General features: G+C 34.7%; 1 protein-coding gene across 5 annotated transcripts in view; it reads right to left on the bottom strand.

The window, feature by feature from the left end:
* LOC145662074 (uncharacterized) overlaps positions 1 to 19,588 on the bottom strand; it is a 50,179-nt gene extending 30,591 nt beyond the window's left edge. Inside the window, exon 1 of one of the 5 annotated variants that reach the window (XM_081727428.1) lies at positions 19,537 to 19,588. Coding sequence is in view for 1 of the 5 variants with exons in the window: in XM_081727436.1 (XP_081583562.1) it covers positions 19,537 to 19,562 (26 nt within the window). In the remaining 4 variants the exon portion in view is untranslated. The other 4 variants (XM_081727415.1, XM_081727436.1, XM_081727422.1 and 1 more) reach the window with 4 other exon arrangements.
* Positions 19,589 to 20,346: the final 758 nt, after the last annotated feature.

A 20,346-nucleotide genomic window follows, 5' to 3' on the forward strand; every position in this document is an offset into this window, starting at 1 on the left:
AGGGAGAGAAGAATGGAGTTACTAACTTTGAAAAAGGTACTGTTTATTTCGTCGAAACAATAAGTGACTACGCCAGACTAATTACTCTTATACTTAATTTTCCTTTCCTTATCTGCTGCACTTTTAAAAGCAAATTTGAGCATGAGTTATGATTTCTAAATACCATGAGCTACATTTCCCACATGCTTTAGTTGTAGAATTATCTTTTAGATGAGATTTATTTTTATATTCCAGCGCTAGTTGCTGGTGGTGGAGAAGATACCCCAAAATCTAGTCATCTATCGGTCTCATAATGACCAAAGCGATAGGTGATATCAAGGTAAACATAACTACTATTTAGTCATGTTTCAGAAGCGTTTCCAAAAAAAAAAAAAAAAATGTACACCGTTCCTGCTTCTACCTGTCAAAAGAAAACATGGGTAACAACCGGTATTAAAACATCAAGTAAAACACTAAGATCTCTAAATATGGCGAATAAAACAGGGAAGTTATCTCAAGAAATACAAGAATATTATCAACACTACAAAAGCATTTGTAGAAAGCTACTTAAATTTGCCAAGAAGTCCCATTACTCAAATTTTGTAGACAATAGTGAAAACAAAACCTCAGCTATGTAAAAGGTACTAAACATAGAGTTAAAACATAACACCAAACGAAAAATGAAGTTACCGAATTAGATGTTAACGGGGAAAAAGTCACAAAGCCAGACAATATTATAAACGTCTTCAATAACTATTACACAGGTTCATTTAACAAACACATTCCTAACTATATGTCGCATTCAAACATTTGCAAGTTAAATACAACTATCAGTACCACGCTTTTACTTCCCAATTTCGGCGAGAGAGGTACATATAATAATAATGGCCCTGAAACCAAAACGGTCCTTTGGTCTGGACGGAATACCAATGACCATTATCAAAAAATGGAGCATACATATCTCGGAACCTTTGTCCTACCTCATTAATATGTCCTTTCAAACTGGCACATTTCCTGAGAAGTTAAAATACGCCAAAGTAAAACCGTTATATAAGAAAGGGGCCAAAACAAAAATCGAAAATTACAGACCTATTTCCTTGTCCTCCTTTTCAAAAATCATAGAGATGCTATTCTCAATCAAATTATACCATTCTTATCTAAGCATAATGTAATTTCACCTACACAGTTTGGGTTTCAGAAACACAAATCAACTGAAATTGCTATATATAATTACATCAATGTCACAGAAGCTATGGACAAAAGCAAAAAATGTGTGGGAATGTTTCTAGATTTATCTACAGCGTTTGACTCTGTCCCTCATAACATTCCTATCCATAAATTTAACAGTTAGGTTTAAGAGGAGTCGTTAACTCGTGGATTAAATCTTATTTGCAAAATCGTGCTCAAGCTGTTGAATTATCAGTTATGTCCATTACAGGTAAATCAGCAACTCATAAATCTAAATTTAAAACCATTTCTAGAGGTGTTCCTCAGGGATCGATATTAGAACCCATATTATTTCTACTATATGTAAATGATTTGCCAAATGACGTAACATTACCAAATACAACTACGTACGCTGATGACACGAGTGCAACTACAACAGGTACAAATCATGATATTATCTGTGATAAAATTGATAAGACAACCCGTAGTTTAGAAACTGCTTTGCCCAAAATAAAAAACTAAAATTAAACACAGACAAATTTATAGCATTAAATGTTCATCACATTCAAAATAAGCATTGTCATAATGTTAAATAATCAAGAAATAATGTATTCAAATTCAACTAAATTTCTGCGACTTTGGCTAAACCACAGTATTTCCTGGGAAGCACACAAATTTTTACTAGCACAAAAGCTCAATAAAATGCCCTATGCATTAAAATAATTGAAACATGTTTTAAAACGAGATACGATTCATAACTTGTGTTTCGGACTCTTTCAGTCTTTACATTTATATAGTATAAACTTCTGGGAAAACTCCCAAAAAATCATATGTTGTTCGTCATTCAAAAAAGTTTTAAGAACTATGGCTGGGGCCAAAATAAACGACTCATGTTGGCCAATATTTAAGGAACTTGAAATATTGCCTTTAACCTCCCTATACGTATTTCGTATGTTACTGTTTGTTAAAACCAACAATGATTCGTATGTATATGTTAAAACTATGCACGTTTATGTATTTTAATACCCTGACGAGTCTTATTCATACGCACGAATTCGTGCAATATGTGTGATCATAAACACGAAATAAAATGAATATGAATATGCTAGAGGTTATTTTAATTCATATACTATTGAAATTTGGCATTTATCTGCATTATCAAGAGTCTAATTATCTCAATTAAGCTAAACAAACCATGTAGTATTTAAGCATAAATGTCATTATAGCATTACTAAGGAAAATATTTGGCTGCTTTTTTTCACTATTTTAAATTCCATTGCATACTTAAAGAACAACGTGAATGTGTTTGTTATTTGTGTAATATTCTTATATTCTACATGTAAAATATTAATTTGCATATGTATCAAGTAAATTATTACATGATCACCTCACAAATAAATTCATCTTAACAAAGATATTAAGAATATGCCATTTAAAGTTTTATTAGGTCATCTTACGAGAAACCACCATGTTAAGCACACAAGTATACTAACGTAGTGTACATCCTCACACACTACGCACTATGCACTCGCAGACTTGTGAACTTGAACTTGTGACGCACACTACGTGACGTCAGTTCTGGAAATAAGCGTACTTCGAATGTGCACTTCTATTTTTCGGAGATGGTAATAATTGTGGTCTTAGGAAATAAGTATATGGGTGGGCCGAATATATTTAACAATTCTTAATTTAATACATAAATACGTAATATATAAAGATAAATATTTATTCGAAGATATATAGCGAGAACAACACATTTCAGTACAGCGCCGGGAGACTTAGTATCTACATGAAATGCTTAAGTTTCTGACTGTTTCTGCTTAATTATATTCCCAATACTGTTGGTTTCACGCAGAATAACCTGTATCAGAGTTTATTAATATTTAAGAATATTTAAGAGTGATCGTCTAATTTTTTTCATGGAGTTTGGTGTTATGAGATACGGTGCGGGAATCATTTAAGCAATAAACATGTTAATTCTTAATTATATATAAAATAAAATATAGAAATTGAAAGACTCTCTATAGAAGCTCGACATTAGGTAAGTCACAGTTGTTAAGAAATGGCCGCTTTCAGTTAATTTTGCGATGAAAACAAAAAGGTATATAAGTGACAACAGAACAGGTTGTACTAAACAAAATTTTAAATTTCCAGAGATATAAAAATTAATAAGATGAGAACGATTAAATGATCACATTATTTAATAGCCTATATGCAGAAACGAAACGAAGTATCATAAAGTATAAATTTTTACTAAATTAAATACACATAAACATTCTTTTGTACGCCGAAATGAGCAAAAAAAAAAAAAAAAAAAGGTACGGAATCCTAATGGTATTAACTTAAACGTGTGTTGGACGTGACATTACCTCCACATATTTTTAGGTGCCTTCATTCTTCATATTTTCACACGCATCCATTTTCTAGATATCTCATGAATATGTTAATCTTTTTTTTTTTTTTTTTTGTATTAATTCAGAAGGCACGTAAGTTAGTGATTTTATCACACAACCGCCCTGTCTGGAGCCTTTCGTTGATAAGAACAGAGTTTACAAATTCCGTATTGCTATCCTTTATTAAACTTGATCCAAGAGAAGGCAAATGCACTGGACACAGGAATTTTCAAGAAATACGTCTTTTGGCTCTAGGTAATTAAGGTGTAGTGGGACGCAAAAAAGGGAAACTCATGCTTGGTCCATCATCAAAGAAAAGAAATTTAAAAATGCAAAACTATAAACAAACACCGGTGAACGGTATTACAATTTAATTAGGAAATACAAAAGCAGTTGTTCATGTTTGCTAGAAACTTCGTGTCAGAGAGCAAATTTAGAAAAAAAATGTAAAAATATAACTTCAAACTAATGTAAGCATATGACCTTAATATGAGTATTCGATTTTCTTATTCCAACGCAACCCTCAGTATTCGAGGAATTTTTTTTTCTGCGTGCGCGATATGAGGATATTAGTTCTATATTCCTCACATTTCTCTTTGATTCATTTCTTAACCATTGGTATAAAGGCTACAATATTCCCTTCCACTTGTACTATATGATTCCTCCTTACATGCTAATTACCGTACAGTTTGCAAACTAGACAGTTAACTAAATGCAAAATACAGGTCAAAAATTTATTTCTACACATTTATCAAGGTTTTCACAAATTTCTTTTAATTCGTACTGTATAATATCACTGTAACAATTATGAATGGACTATGAGCGATTAATTTCTTCTGTGTAGTTGAACAGTGAGAGTCATTACATAAAATAAGTTCTTTTTTTTTTTTTTTTTTTTTTTTAAGATCGTCTCCGTAAATATATAAATCCTAATATTAGCAGATTTTTGTTATGATCTTACATGCATGAGATGATTTGTTTCGTAACTGAGCAACTATACTCGCAGCGGGAATAATGAGGGAGAGAAGAGATGTATAGTCAGGAGAGGAATAGGACAGCAAAGTCACAATAGTGTGCTTTGTTGCTGTGATTTAGAATATTATAGTGAGATGCATGCAAGTATTGCAGTGTATATATAACGCACAGGACTATACTTAATGTTTATATAATATTAATCATACACGTTTTTGTTACTTTAATCGTTCAAGGTTATCCAGCCTGCGTATATGTGATCCTGACAGATTAATATTTCATAGTAATATAATTTTCTCCTATAAATTTTGAAATTTTGGTCCTCGTTTCGTTAAACTGTACTACGATTTTCAGATACTATTCCACGATTTTTACATACTATATCGAAGATTAGCGAGTACACTGTATTGATTTCAAGAGAATGAGTAACATCTAGCAAATAGAACTTAAATTAGCACCGTAAATAAAAATATCTCAAGTGAAATGTCTGTAGGTAAAGCAATATAGTAGAAATAGCACAATTACGTTGTCACTGTTGTGTAGTCCACCATACAAGAAGCAATTACATACAATATACCCTATCTTAAATCTGATACATTATGCATTGCCTAAAGTAGCGTTGTGACATATTTAGTGTAAATAGCGCTACCGTCAGTACTTTGAGTCTTCTAATGCTTCTGCTAGTTGCCTGATTTCGCTAGCAATGAATTGCTATACTTAGTTACTCTAAAGTACTGAGAAGTAATGTCACATGCACTAACTAAATGTCGAGTATTTCCCTCGTAGGTATTTCACAAGACATGGTATGCACTTAAGCAGAACAGGTAAAAAAAAAAAAAATCTGCGAGAAACTTTGTGTAATGCTGCGAGAACTTTTAGTAGATATTGAAAGTTTGAAATCCCCATAATTGTTGATATAAATGATACGAAACTGGAAAAATAGTATAATTCCGTGTCAGCAAATACATGACGAAAATGAACTCCCGACAAAAACAGACTCGTGTGAGGAACCGAGCTTGAACTCGAAAAAAAGCGAGTTGAACAAAGAAACTTAGAGAGTAGTCAAATTATGTCAAAACGGATAAGAATACCAAAAATGTCAAAAACTTTTTATGGTAGAAGCCCGTAAAACTGGTAATAACGAAGGAAGCAATTCTAAACGGAACAATAAAGTAATGAATGGAAAGCAATGCCCTCATATTAAATCGGAAAATAATATTCTACATCATAATGTGCAGGGGTAAAGTTAGGGGAAAAGCAACATGCTTGAAATATTATTTTCAGACGAAGTAACACCTATACACGTAATATGTATTACTGAACATTAGCTTAAGTCTGATGAAATCAGATTTTTCAAAATCCACAACTTCGATCTAGCAGTGTTGTATATTTGGAAAGGGTTAAAATGTGTAATACCTTGAACTACCTCAACACTGAAAAAGGTTTTGAGTCATATTTTTTAGAGCTGCCTAAACAATAATTACACATAATATGCGTTTATAGAAATCCGGATAGCAATATCAAGCTACTACTTTATAATTTAGAATAAATAGATAATTAAAAAATAAACCACATTAGGTAAGAAAGTAATAGTAAAAGGGCACTTAAATATACATTTTCTAACAAACGAAATAGACACAAACGTACGGCTTCTCGACACATACAATCTAACACCAGTAGTAAAAAAAAAACAAGAAAAAAAAAAGAATAATACAGACAACAAAAAACGCAATAGATCAAATGTTACTAAATGAAGATGAATTAGAATATTCCGTGAATGCCATTAATACGGGATGTTCCGATTATGCAGCTGAAATCTGTAACATTCAAAATTTTAGAATTCTTAATACAAATAGAGTACCCACAACCATCGGAAAAAGAAAGTTCACTAAGGAAAATATAAACTATTTTAGCTATCTTTTAAATGGGGAGACTTAGGGAATACATACACTGAAAACACAGAAGACACAGCCTGGAAAAACTTCCTAAACACATACAGCTACTGCTGCAACGTAGCATTCCATTCCCAAAAAGCACGCAAAAGATCTGTATACGTAATCATAGATTGTGGATCACTTTAGGAATAAAGATATATAGGAAAAGAATGAGACAATTAGCGGTATTAGTTAAGCAAGATCCATTAAATGCACAACTAGATAGCCATTATGCGAATTACAAACGCATATACAAACAGGTGATAAAAATGGCAAAAAAAAAAAAAAAAACTGAACTAGAAAAAAGAATACAGTGCTCAACAAATAAAACAGAAACACTGCGGCAAATAGTTAAAAGTGAAACAAGTATTAAAACACGTCACAGTGAGAATATAAGCCTTGAATCGCTTTTGAGAAACACAAAATAACAGACCCACAATTAGTTGCAAATGTCATTAATAACTACTTCACAAACATCGGAAGCAAATACGATACAAATACACGAGCGACAATGAGGAATACACATAAAAGAATGCAGAATGCAATGTTTCTTCAACCAGTGACACCTAGTGAACTAGCAAAACAAATTTCTAAGCAAAGAAATAGTCAGTAAGTTTTGACGATTTGCCGATGGTTATATTGAAAAAAAAAAGTTCGGCTTATTTCGAAGTACCTAACAGACCCTATGAATGTTTCCTTTTTCTTTTTTTACCTATGACAAACATAAGGTAGATAACTATAGGTCTATAGCCATACTATCACCTTTCTCAAAAATTACTGAATCAGCAATGCAGCACCGTTTGTTGCTGTAAATTGAAAAATTAAATATAATAGATATTGCGCAAAACGGGTTCCAACGCAATGAATCAACTGAAACGGCAATATACAACAATCTTGATTACATTCGTGAAAGTTTAGATAATACGAAAAAGTGTACGGAAATATTCCTCGACTTAACGAAAGCGTTTGATCTACTTTGACATCAAATAATGCTTTAAAAATTAATATAGGTATAAGAGGAATTGTGAATAAGTTCTTTCAAAGCTATTTAGAAGGCAGAAGTCAAGTAGTGACAATTGACAATACTAATCGGCAGGGTGCACTCACCAGTTATACATCGGATAAGAAACGAGTAAGATGTGGAATGCCACAAGGCTCTATTCTAGGGCCACTTCTTTTTGTTACTCTTATAAACGACCTTCCAGCATATGTTAAAACTGCTAAACCAACAATGTTCGCTGATGACACAACTTTAGCTCTTACTGAGTACACTGACAGGGAAATGGATGCCAATATCAGACAAACCTTAGAGGAATCAAACTCGTGAATTGAAGATAAAAAGTTAAAATTAAACATTGATAAAACGACAGTAATGCACTTCCATCATTTCCGAAACATTAATGTAAATAATCCAGTCATTCACATTAAAATTAAAAATATAAACGCTGTAAATGAAGGGTCATTCCATCGTCATGGACAGGACATTTACACTACATCTTTGATGCTTTAAGGTTCTATATTTCTTAAACTACAAGATGAATTCTGTAATTGTATGATATATGAGCAGTACAGACTTAGAGTATATGTAGCTGATGTTTTCAGTATTTTTTTTTTTTCTGTTTAGAGTAGAAGATATTAATTCCTAATCGTCTGTCACGGGCGGGGACAAAACAGAGAAGTGACTTTCGACACACCAAGTGAATGTTACAAAACTCTGTGAATTCTTAGCTCAAAATGTTTTTATTTAAACGAAAATGTATAAATGATAAAAATTTTAAACAAACTTCACATACGAGAAATTTACCAAATATTTATATTAATAAATAAACTAAACTTTAATGTGTCACGCCCAGGACACATGGTTGTCACGGGCGGGACACCATGTGAATCAATACAAAATCTCAATAAGAATGATTTAAAAAATGAAATAAAATCGAAAATAAGTCAATTTCTGCTGTTCTGTTATAGTATTGTAGGTGCCTTCCATTACAATTCAGGCAGAGCATGTACCATCACCATTTCAGATATTGTTGAAACTTTTTTTTATAGCAACTAGACATGTTTTGTCGAAAAAAATTTTCCCGCCAAGTAATGGGCCATCAAAGACGGGGAGTACAATTTACGAATTGTAGAAGACATGGAAAATGGTCAACTTCGGAGCCTCACCCTTCGGCTATGGGGATAGGTAGTTATAATTCTTATTGTCTTATGTACATAGGGATATAAATAAACTATATTTTATTATAGTTTGGTTTGCGCATGTGTATCTTTTTGTACATAAATTAACAAATGAACGTCAATTTATCTGAAAAGTCGAAGTTTGCGAATTTTTTCGAGCACTTCCGGTTCGAATTTTAAAATTCTGTTTTCACAGTTGGTAAGACCTGGTTACGCGCTTTCCGAAAAAAAAAATTGTATCGCTTCTGTGTGCAACCATTTTGTCGCAAAAAATTCGAGAAATTGTAAAATTTTCAAAAATCGCCATTTTTGGGCGCCATTTTCTCGAAAACACCATCTTTTAAAATTCTGAAATTTTGTCGAACTTTACATGAATAATAAACACATCAAATACCATTCTCGACCAATGCTTCATGAATTAACTGCAGCCTTTTAAAAGTAGCGAAGTTTCCTGAACTTTGATGTCAAAGTTAGCAACACTGGAAACAATAAAAGTGGAATGATTTGATGATGTTTGTGATTCACATTCATTAAATGAAGAATAAAAGGTTTTCTTGACTTTTTTTTATTACTTTGATCAAGAAGGCTCTCTGAAATAGTAAAATGGGTTTCCCCCTACTCCTCTGTTTTTTCTTAAACCGAAATAATCTGAGGTGGAAATTACGATTGCGAAACACAAATTTTAAGTTTACTTGAAATGGCCATCCAATAAATTCTGATGATCTACAAAAAGCTTGAACTATTACCTCAGTGATGATTTGGAATGCTCCAGACAAAGTCTCAATTAAGTGCGATGTCATTACAGTGATCGGAAAAGAACAAAAAGTTTAAAAAAATCGAAACGTTTTCGTACGCGTTCAAAGGAAATTTACTGAATTTTTAAACAGAACAATCTCAACATAAGAATGGGTCACTCGGAATTTTACAGTATTCGACTAAAGTGGGCCAGTCCGCAACATGCGAGGGAAGTGTGTATGTGTGTGTGTGTGTGTGTGTGTATTGTGCAAATTTTACTGCGTTGCTACGAATCAAAGGTGCAGTCTGTATTGAAGCTGTCATGAGTGACCTATTTCCTTTAGTAGTATGATCCGTAGAAAATGACCACTGTCTTCTTCAAGAATGTGGTGAATGTCCTGGAGTGGAAGGAATAAGTGTGGAGTCTTTAATTATTGATCCTGATGAAAATGAAAGTGTTATGCCATATGGGAAAACAATAATCTCGTTAAAAAACTGTGCCGCTTTCTGTTTTCGTATCGTACATTGCTTATTTACTGTAAGAATTGTAATTCATGACTACATCAAGAAAATCCAAAGAGAATTAATTGCTACCGAAAAGCACCGTATAAAATTTCAAGATACAAATTCTATTTTACTTAATGTGGACTTCGCTGAAAACTGGACTGTTATTCTGCAAAGTGAAATTCAGAGTTATCACCAGAATATGAAACAATTGACAGTTTTGTTGTAATGAACGACGATAAAACACAGGATTCGGCTCATGTACTCATAGCCATACACAAAATTCTAAAAATACTCGAAGAAAAACGAAAATATATTTTATAGAAAAAGGTTTAAATACGAGAAAATAAGTGTTTACAATTTCCCAAACCGTGTCAGTGATTTCTGATGGTGCTGCATCCCACTTTAAAAATCGCTTTCAGATGTTCGAGATGCAGACAGGTCCGATAAAGCAGTGTTTTGCAGTGAAACCGGCCATGCAAGGGTCTCTACGACGGTATTAGGGGGGGAGGTGTAAAGAATGTGGCAACGCGGCATACCCTTAGGCAGATACAGATACACAGTATTAAAACCGCAGTAGAAAAAAAAGAAATGAAATCTTTAAGTTTTATGTCCCACGATTATGCCGGTTAGGCTAAAGGAGACGGTGATTATGAGAAATGAATGAAATGGTGGAATGAAGAAAGTGGGAGGAAACGGGATAACCCCGAGAAAACCCACGAGCACGGTGTTTGTCCACCACAAAGCTCACACGGCACGATCTGGGATCGAACCAGGGACCCCAAGCGGCGGAGGTGAACGCTCTACCACTGAGCCACCGCGCCCCCACTAAAACCGCAGAAGAATTCGTGAGTATAGTGCAAGTACAATCTCCGAGTATTACTCTCGTTTTGTTGCCTGGAACTGAATTCGACGACTTCCGGAAGAGAAAAGGGGAAAGTATGCGACCGGTAACTGGTATTCAACGAAGTCATCTTTGGCTTTCGGAAAATGGCGAAGTTTTTATGGCAGTAACGGGTCACCATGAACTAACTTCATGCTTCCCCCAAAATCGAACTTCTGCAATTCAAAGTGTAGATTTAAGAATCTGCAAACAAGGAACTTTTGTTACATACATATATGTATGATAACCAGTGGTGCGTAGCAGAAATATTATGAAAAAATCATGAATTACGTGAAGTGCTGTTTATGCTTCCACATGGACCTTCAGCATTTGTAACTATCGACAATGTGGTACGCAGGGGCGCATCCAGGACGGACTTCTGGAAAGGGGGGGGGGGTAATACTGCTACTTAGAGCTACGAGCTTCAAACTGTGAGATCGGTTTTATTTATATATAAAATAAAAAATTTCTTCCCCCTGGATCCACTCCTGGACGAGTTGTAAGTGAGCCAACACCTGTTGGAGCACCTGCACGGTTACATGCTATTAGCGAAGAAGACACCAATTAAGCAAATGATTGGTCCATGTAAAAAATTTAAAAAAATTAAAGAAATCAGTGAAATTTTGTTTCCGAAGACCATTTTAAGTAAGTGAACTGGAAATTTCTGCGTTTCGTAATCGTAATTTCCACCTCAGATTATTTCGGTTTAAGAAAACGGAGGAATAGGGGGAGGCTCATTTTACTATTTCAGAGAGCCTTCTTGATCAAAATAATGAAAAAAAAAAAAAAAACAGCCAAGAAAACCTTTTATTCTTCATTTAGTGAATGTGAATCACAAACACCATCAAATCATTGCACTTTTATTCTTCCCAGTATTGCTAACTGTGACATCAAAGTTCACGAAACTTCGCTAACTTTAAAAGGCTGCAGTTAATTCATGAACCATTGGTCGAGAATGATATTTGGTGTTTATTATTCATGTAAAGTTGAACCATCCGACAAAATTTCAGAATTTTAAAAGATGGTGTTTTCGAGAAAATGGCGATTTTTAAAAATTTTACAATTTCTCGAATTTTTTGCGACAAAACGGTTGCACACACAAGCAATATATTTTTTTTTCGGAAAGCGCGTAACCAGGTCTTACCAACTGTGAAAACAGAATTTTAAAATTCGAACCGGAAGTGCTCGAAAAAAATTCGCAAACTTCGACTTTTCAGATAAATTGACGTTCATTTGTTAATTTATGTACAAAAAGATACACATGCGCAAACCAAACTATAATAAAATATAGTTTATTTATATCCCTATGTATATACCACAACAAGAATTATAACTCTACCTGTATCCATAGCCGAATGGTGAGATTCCGAAGTTGACCATTTTCCATGTCTTCTACAATTCGTAAATTGTACTCCCCGTCTTTGATGGCCCATTACTTGGCGGGAAAATCTTTTTTGACAAAACAAAAAAATATGGGTCTCTTAAAAACATGTCTAGTTGCTATAAAAAAAGTTTCAACAATATCTGAGATGGTGATGGTACAATTTTATATTTTTTTGCCTGAGTTGAAATGGAAGGCACCTGTACACAAATAATTCTATTTACTTTACTTGAGGCTCGCTTTTATCACAAAAATAATAACATGTCATACACTTATTTCTTACCAACTACACTTTAAGAAATGATTTTGTTTGACCATTTACACCCACCTTGTAGGGAAATAAGTACAAAGCACTGTCTAACAGTACAAAATGGGTGGTGGCATCCTTTGCCCGTGCCGTAGAAAATCAGCGCCCGGGGCAAGAGCATACGACGCGTTGCGACAGCGCCCCCGTAAATTTGAGTGAGGCCGAGAGATCAGCCGCAAAGCGTTATCATGGTTTGCGCGACGAGTAAGAAAATTTTCAAAAATAAACCGTTTTTCGTTGATTTTGAACACTTTTTAATAATTTTTCCTTCCATTTTATATATATCTTTTATTTTTTCCTCCTGAATTTTTCGCCCCCTTAGTTTGACGCCTGAAGCCGTCACCCCGCTCGACCCTTCCCCCCATGGCACGGCACTGCTGGCATCACAAGTATTATTTGCTCGAAATGCACATAAGATACATCTTCAACAGTCTTGAAAATTTTACCGCAAATGCTTAAGGTCTTCATACGAATTTCCTTGACTTCTCCGTCCACTTCCACTGGGCTTTGTGCGATAGTTGCATGTCTGTTTTCTTTCTCTGTCTACTACATAATAATTCCATGAACAAAAATATTCCTTGTGTTATACCTTCAACAGTCGGTCTAACACAAGCCTTGTTAACATGCAAACCTAAGTCGTCACTCAGGATAGCTTCATGGCTTTTCGGAATCATCATTTTCAGAATCTGAATAAAAGTCTGTTAGAAATTTAAAGATTCTACACGGATGAAGCTCTCATTTAAAAAAAAAGTTCGACGAACTACCAAATTTTCGCTCTCAAATTGCAGGAAAAAAACTGTTTTGATTTGAGGTATTTAATTGACAAGAGCATTTTCTCGTCTTGTATTCAAAGTGGTTTTTCTTTTTTTTCAATTTCTGCTGATGATAGTAGTAAAACAGATATATTTAGAAACGAAGAGCTTAAAGCTGCTATGAAATCAGCAGCAGACTCTACAATTACTTTCTTTTGTTTCACAAAGTTTTATACTGGCCTTTTTGTACGTACTCTAATCCCATCCACTTCTCCGTTGAAACGAACAAACAGGTGACGCTAATGATAATATTTATATGACACTTACTTTAAATTAAAACATCATACTGACAGTAATAGATAATCCTCTAAGGAAATAATGTTCATGATTAGAAAACTTTATTTTCGTACACACGGAATCATTTTCTATCATGAATAACTAATGTACACAAACTTTCCCACCAGTGGCATGCCCACTGTCACGGGCAGGACAAGTTTTCAAATTGAAATAAATCGAAATATATTATTAGCATTAGTCCAAAATTTGGTAAATGTGAAGTAAACGTGCAAATTGTTACTTCTACTAAGTACAAATCATATTCTCAAATTTAGTAATTCAGTACAATAACTTTTGGTAGTTGTCTGTCACGGGCAGGACACTCCAGTTGACGTTTATATCTTTAATGATATAAACAATTTTTAACCTGTAGACACCTTTTCAACTGCGGCTTGTAGCGAAAAGAAGCATCTTGAATAGTTCGAAGTTACTTCAGCCAAACATGCACAATATACCGTAAAATGTTGCCCATAACAAGAATAAAAAAATTCCTCGCAGCTGATATGTTACAAATTCACTACTTAGACTTAAAATTTTACGTGAATTCTAAGCATAAATAAGTTTTTCTTTCTGAAAAAGTAAATCTTGTTCTATTTACTTCATATATACGTGAAAATGCATTGGTTTTGACAGTTCTCGAAAATTTGGGTCCAGGCTCACTTTCGCCTTAAATGGCCCTGAAACTAAATTTTTCGGACTTTGGGTAAATGACAAACTGACTTGGGATAAGCACATATCACACTGCAAAAGAAACTTTGTAAAGTACACTATGCATTAAAAGCGTGAAAACTGCATTCAACATAAAAACACTTAAAATAATTTACCGTAGTCAATTTGAAACACTCTGGTGTGTGGGGTCCCTGGCTTGATCCACCTTTCTTTTCTTACCACTACGACGAGATATTGGAACAAAATAATGCGTATCAAAAGTTAACTTGACGAAGTATACTTTATTTATTTTGCACTTGAATTGTCTATTACAAGCTTGCATACCTAAAGTGTGCACTTTGCAATTTTGGACACGGCCTAAGACTCTCACACTCCTTTAAGAAACAGGAAAATAAAATCCTGCTTAGTACAAGTTAGAAAATCGGTGACAGAATTAATAAATTTCAGTGTTAACACTAGTATAAGTCTCGGCCGGTACTCGTTTACAATAATTCGTTATAAAGTAAAAATTTTACTTAGGTAAAATGAGTTACTGCATATGAAACCCTGAATTAGAATGTTAATATCCACAATCGAAGTGTGTCTACACAAAGAAAAACACCAGTATTTTATATTTACAACTGTAATATTATAATGTCAAATCAATACAAGGGATATTAAGGATTTATTAAGTAAGGGCATACCAAAGGCAAATTCATCACATACCTATTTTCAACAGTAAAGCATTTGTAGGAAACCTGTATCTTACGTTTCCAAGGACAGATTTTCTTGATTGAAACCACCAAAAGTAATCTACTACGTGATTTTTTGCAGTATCAAGTACCTTTTTCAACCTTCCTTGTTTTCGACAAATCAAGTCCCTGAAGCGATTGATCCCTACGGACTCCCCTACCCGCACAGACAAACATGCTTCGCTACTGCTCTGAATCAAGAAGTTAGCATTGTCGCTTTTATGGGAAACGTAGGAAAAGTTATCTTTCGTGTTTTGCACAGTCGCTTGATACAATAGATCCCTACGGTATGCGTATTTATATACAAAACCTACCTACTAATAATACTGTTTCCAAAGTCGGAAGAAGCAATTAGATAACCAGATCCACATACATTTTTAAAACCATATATTAATATAAACATTGCCTTATTATGCATCTGAAATATGTTAATAAAATGATCTAAATAAAAGTAAATAAGCGATAAACAGAGACCTATTAACCACCAATATCTACTCGTAAGATAAAGAAGTTGTGAAGTGAACATGTATCTCTGAGTGCAACTCCTACATAAGATGCGCTCAACGTGGAGCCCCAACTACATGAATTCCCGACGAAATTTACCCAGGGTCTCCCACGCCAAATGCACAATTGAAGCATGTATAACTGCCACTACCATAGCTCACGCGCATACCCACAATCGTTGACGCGCCTCCTCTCTTCGCTCTACGGTAAATAATGTTGTTCTATAAGGTTGAGGATTTATCGAGCTTTCGGTGTGAAAATTTATCGAGTTGTCAGCAGTTATTATCAAAATATCAAATATTATCGAAGTTTTGGATATTACTACTTAAAGTTCAAACATTACAGAATATCGAGTACTTTACAAAATTTGAATATTGTCGAAGTTTCACGTGTTATCGAAAGTTCGAACATTATCGAAGCTTCGGGTATTTGAAACCTGTAGTATTATCAGAAATAAAAAAAAAAAAAATAAGGCAAATATTTGATTATTACAGAAACTCCGGGTATACTAGAAACTTGGAATAAAAGCAAAATTTCTGGTATTTTCGAAATTTAGAGCATTATCAAAACTAAATATTACTAACATTACGGTTATTGTTGAACCATTACAAAACCTCATTCCTCGACTATTCAGAAGTTTTCGAATGTCACCAAATTGTGTAAAGCATGGCATCTTTTCACGAAGTGGTCTTATGCTCGAATCTTATGCGTAAAGCTAATGGAGCTCTAAACACCAAAAAGATGTACATGACTGAGCGATATTCGAACAAAGGACCCAAAGCTTTGAGGCGCTGCATGCTAACACCATTTGCTACCAAGGACGATATAACATTTTAAGTGCCGGTAATATGTCAGGTATGAAAGAAAATGTTGTTTTATTGCTTGACAATTTACCTGTAATTTCAAAGTACCTGTAACCAATTTACCTGTATCATTTATATATTTCATTTGGAATGTATAAATGTCCCCCAGAGAAGAGGAAGTCAACGATAGATGTTAGCATGACTTTCCTAAAAAATTCGGTGATTCAGATCTAGACCTTATAGCCGCCCAGCAGTCCACTTCAACTTAGTTTTTTTTTATGTGCTTTTTATCGTGATCTATAAGAACGGACACGCTCGTAAAGGACACGTGTATCTTTGCCACGTAAAAGGCACAATATAAAGTGATGCCCTTTCGCACACACTCTAAATTAGTACCACAGAAAACAGGAAATGCAGGGTAACGATTTTAAGCCGCACCATTTCATTTGAAGGTGGTGGCCAACAGAAAATGGAGAGCAACGGGAAATTACGAGGTCTAATCGCACTAATATTCTAAACTGGTAAACCGAATTGAAAGATTATTTGCATCATTAGTGACATTAGTCATCTACAATTACCGGCTTATAATTTCATTGAACTCGGGCTACGCCGTGCGTCAAAGAGAATGTACGGAAACGGCAAAAATGGAGGTTCTTCTGCGACCTCGTCATCGGAGGATGGGATGAAACTGATTACTACTGCACGTGGTAATAGGCATGTCCAGATAGCAGCAACGAAGAAAATGTCAATATTAGAAAGGCATGCTAAAAATAGAAGGGTGGTTTCAAGTTCTGATCGATACGTACTACTGCAGTACGTAATGGTACGAATTTCAAGATTTCAAAAAAATGACTGCCAATAAGATGGTAGGAGAAAAGAAAGAAAATAAGAACACTGATGGAAGAGCAAGCACAGCTTCTTTCACAGTTACGTGTAGAAGTTTTTTGGTGGAAAGAGATCTTTAGTAATCTAATACAATTTAGTCTTCTGTTACCAATCCAGTATTGACTTTTTTGATTTTGTTGAAATTTAATTTGCTCGTATAGCTTCAAACCATTCTAAAACATATCACGAATTCGGTGTAAATTTGGCTACTTAGCACAGCGTATGTAATATCATAAGTCGACAAAGAAAAAGGAAAAAAAGTTTATTATACACTACTCCAACGTATTAAACGTTAGATGCAAAACTGACAATAAAATGTTATGGAGTTAGTAGTAATAGTGGTACTAGGAATGTTAATGGTAAGAAGACGGTAATAATAATAGTGGTAATGCCATTCCTACGTAGAAGATAAGAAGAAATTTTTTCTCGTTGTAAGGCAACCAAAACCAATAAGTGTCTGATGAAAGCTACGGCGGACATTTTAAACTATGTTCCATCAAAATCAGAAAATCTATTCGAAACTTACGTCACATACAAATCGACAGACGAACAGATAGACAGCTCCTATCTATAATACGGTGCTTTGAACTTAAAATTCTTTAGGTTTGTATCAATGATACTCGAACATTAGATACTACACGAAATTTCGACAATCTCAAATACTAGAAGGGTCTGAGTATCGGATAATGAATTTTCAAAACCGAAGTTATCGAACTTTATTACCTCCACCTACATTAGAAACTGTCTCCATCTACAACTTTCGTTTAAATACTCCAAACCACTTAAAAATTCTTCTGTTTCTGCCTGTTCTATTGTTGGCGCAATTCGTTAAGTGGTGCCTTGAAGACTAATGCTGTTCTAGATTCCAACCCGTTCGGTTAACGCATGTTTTCTCTTTATCTCACCCACTCTTCTTCACTCTTTCTTGACAGACTGCAAAGGTGGCTGACTGGTCGAGTGTTCACCTCCGGTGCTTGCGGTCCCTGATTCGTTCCCAGCTCGCAAACACCGTGCCCGTGGGCTTTCTCAGGGTTCTCCCGTAAACTCCCACTTTGTTCATTTCACCATTACATCCATTTCTCATTATCGTCGTCTCCTTTAGCCTAACCGGCATAAGCGTTTGACGTAAAACTTGAAGATTTCGTTTCACTTTTTGACAGATTTAATAAGCCTTGTTCATAAACTCGGATGATAATTACATGCAAAAAAATAAAAAAAAACTTTTCTTTCACTTCATTTCAAGGGAACTAACTTTAAATGGAATACCCTACATATATGTAGTATATGTTTTGGACAATTGATAACATCGATTGCATTTTTTCTTTCTAACACTCCGATATCCCCGAACATCACAAAATACTCAAACAACTCGATAAATTACGATCATATTTAGATGCTTTAGTATTTGTTGCTTTCTAAAAATTCGAGGCTCACGAACAGTTCCAGTCCTCGAACTCGTAAAATGCTTCTAACAATTCGAATATCTCGAGTGCCTCGAATATTTCGAATTCGTGGAGCATCTCTAACATTTCAAGTGCCTCGAAGATTTTGAGAGTTCTGGAAGTTCGATAAAATTAAAATTCTTGATCAACGTTGCGGTTTTGAAATTTTGTCGAATTAATATCAATTATTCGATTGGGGGGGCGCGGTGGCTCAGTGGTAGAGCGTTCACCTCTGGTGTTTGGGGTCCCGAGTTCGATCCCAGCCCCCGCCACGTGAACTTTGTGGTGGACAAACACCGTGCTCGTGGGTTTTCTCGGGGTTCTCCCGTTTCCTCCCACTTTCACATTCCACCATTTAACTCATCTCTCATCATCACCGTCTCCTTTAGCCTCACCGGCATAACCGTGGGACGTAAAACTCAAAGATTTCATTTTATTTTTTCAATTATTCGATTATTGGCACAGCTCCTGAACTCTCACGGAGATTTCGTATTTTTTTTTTGGAAACATCCTCGCACAGGTTGGTTTGTGCTTTTTGTACTATAGTTTTTATATGACACGTCCGGAAGCCATATTTACATGCAAACCATGATTATGAATTTTCAAGAATTAATTACTTCTGGTGGCTAACTTGAATTTTATCTATGCAAGTGAAATAGGTTCATATTCCCAGCGGGAACAATTTAGTGGAGAATAAGGAGGAAATTAGTGAAATATTTATGTTTTCAACAATTCTTTCTAGTACGAAAATCACTAGTAGTCTAGTAAACTTATTAATCCTTTTAGAGACAGTACCACGGCAGGTATCTCTAGTGAATCTAAACACTAATCATGTGCGCACATTGATACAATATAAAGAGAGAAACAGCAGCATTCTATTGTTGTACTAGATAATTAGAAACTAATTTGATACATAAAAGGTACTTGTAGGCCTACATAGCACATTGGTATGCAAGTTGAAAGGATGCAAAATACACACACATTACACGAGCTAACGCAGCTTTCATTAACTTTGCTTCACTGCTCAGTGTTGTCAGATTCAGAATAACAAACTTCCCGCTCAAAACCCGGAAATTTCCCGATCGCTTGCAAAATTTCCCGCCAAGAAGTATTAATTAATTTAATTAATAATTAATGATTAATTAACTAATCATTATGGGCCTTATGCAGAGTCGTTCTGACGTGTGATTAATGCCATATTAATGAGTTCAACTAACATATGTTTCCTGCAGTAGTAAGGCCTTTAGTATGTTGCTAATCATACGTCAAAACGACTCTGCATAAAGGTGGTATATGAATAATTTTTGTTAAAATCAAATAACTGAGCCATCAATCAGAACTACTTCTTTTCCTGCGGGAGGAGAAATCTCTCATAGGGCCATCCTTCTATTTTCTATCTGTAGTTTATTTGGTATAGAGAGAAATATACATTTGTGTGTGTTTGGGTGTGTATGTGCGCGCGCTACTTCCAATTATATCCATTTTTTCTACCCCTCACTTCATCCTAATATTCCGTGAATGACTGGCCATTACAAATATAGTAAGCAAAGGGCCATAAACCCTTCTTTTTTCTCGGAGAAAATGGATATTCGCGCGATTAACAATCAGTTCTATTTGCTTCGGTTTGTCAACTTCTCTTTCTGTTCTGGTTCTTTTAACCTTCAAAAACGCTTCCAGTCCATGTAAAAAGAGATGAAGACAAGGAGTGAGAAAGGGACGATATGAATGAAAGGAAAAAATAGTTCACACAATTTCCCATTTCCAACCAGAATTTCCCGCATTTCCGCCAAT

The sequence above is a fragment of the Thermobia domestica genome, chromosome 1, assembly GCF_964235325.1.
Source record: "Thermobia domestica chromosome 1, izTheDome1.hap1.1, whole genome shotgun sequence".
In the NCBI taxonomy this organism is placed as follows: Eukaryota; Metazoa; Arthropoda; class Insecta; order Zygentoma; family Lepismatidae; genus Thermobia; species Thermobia domestica.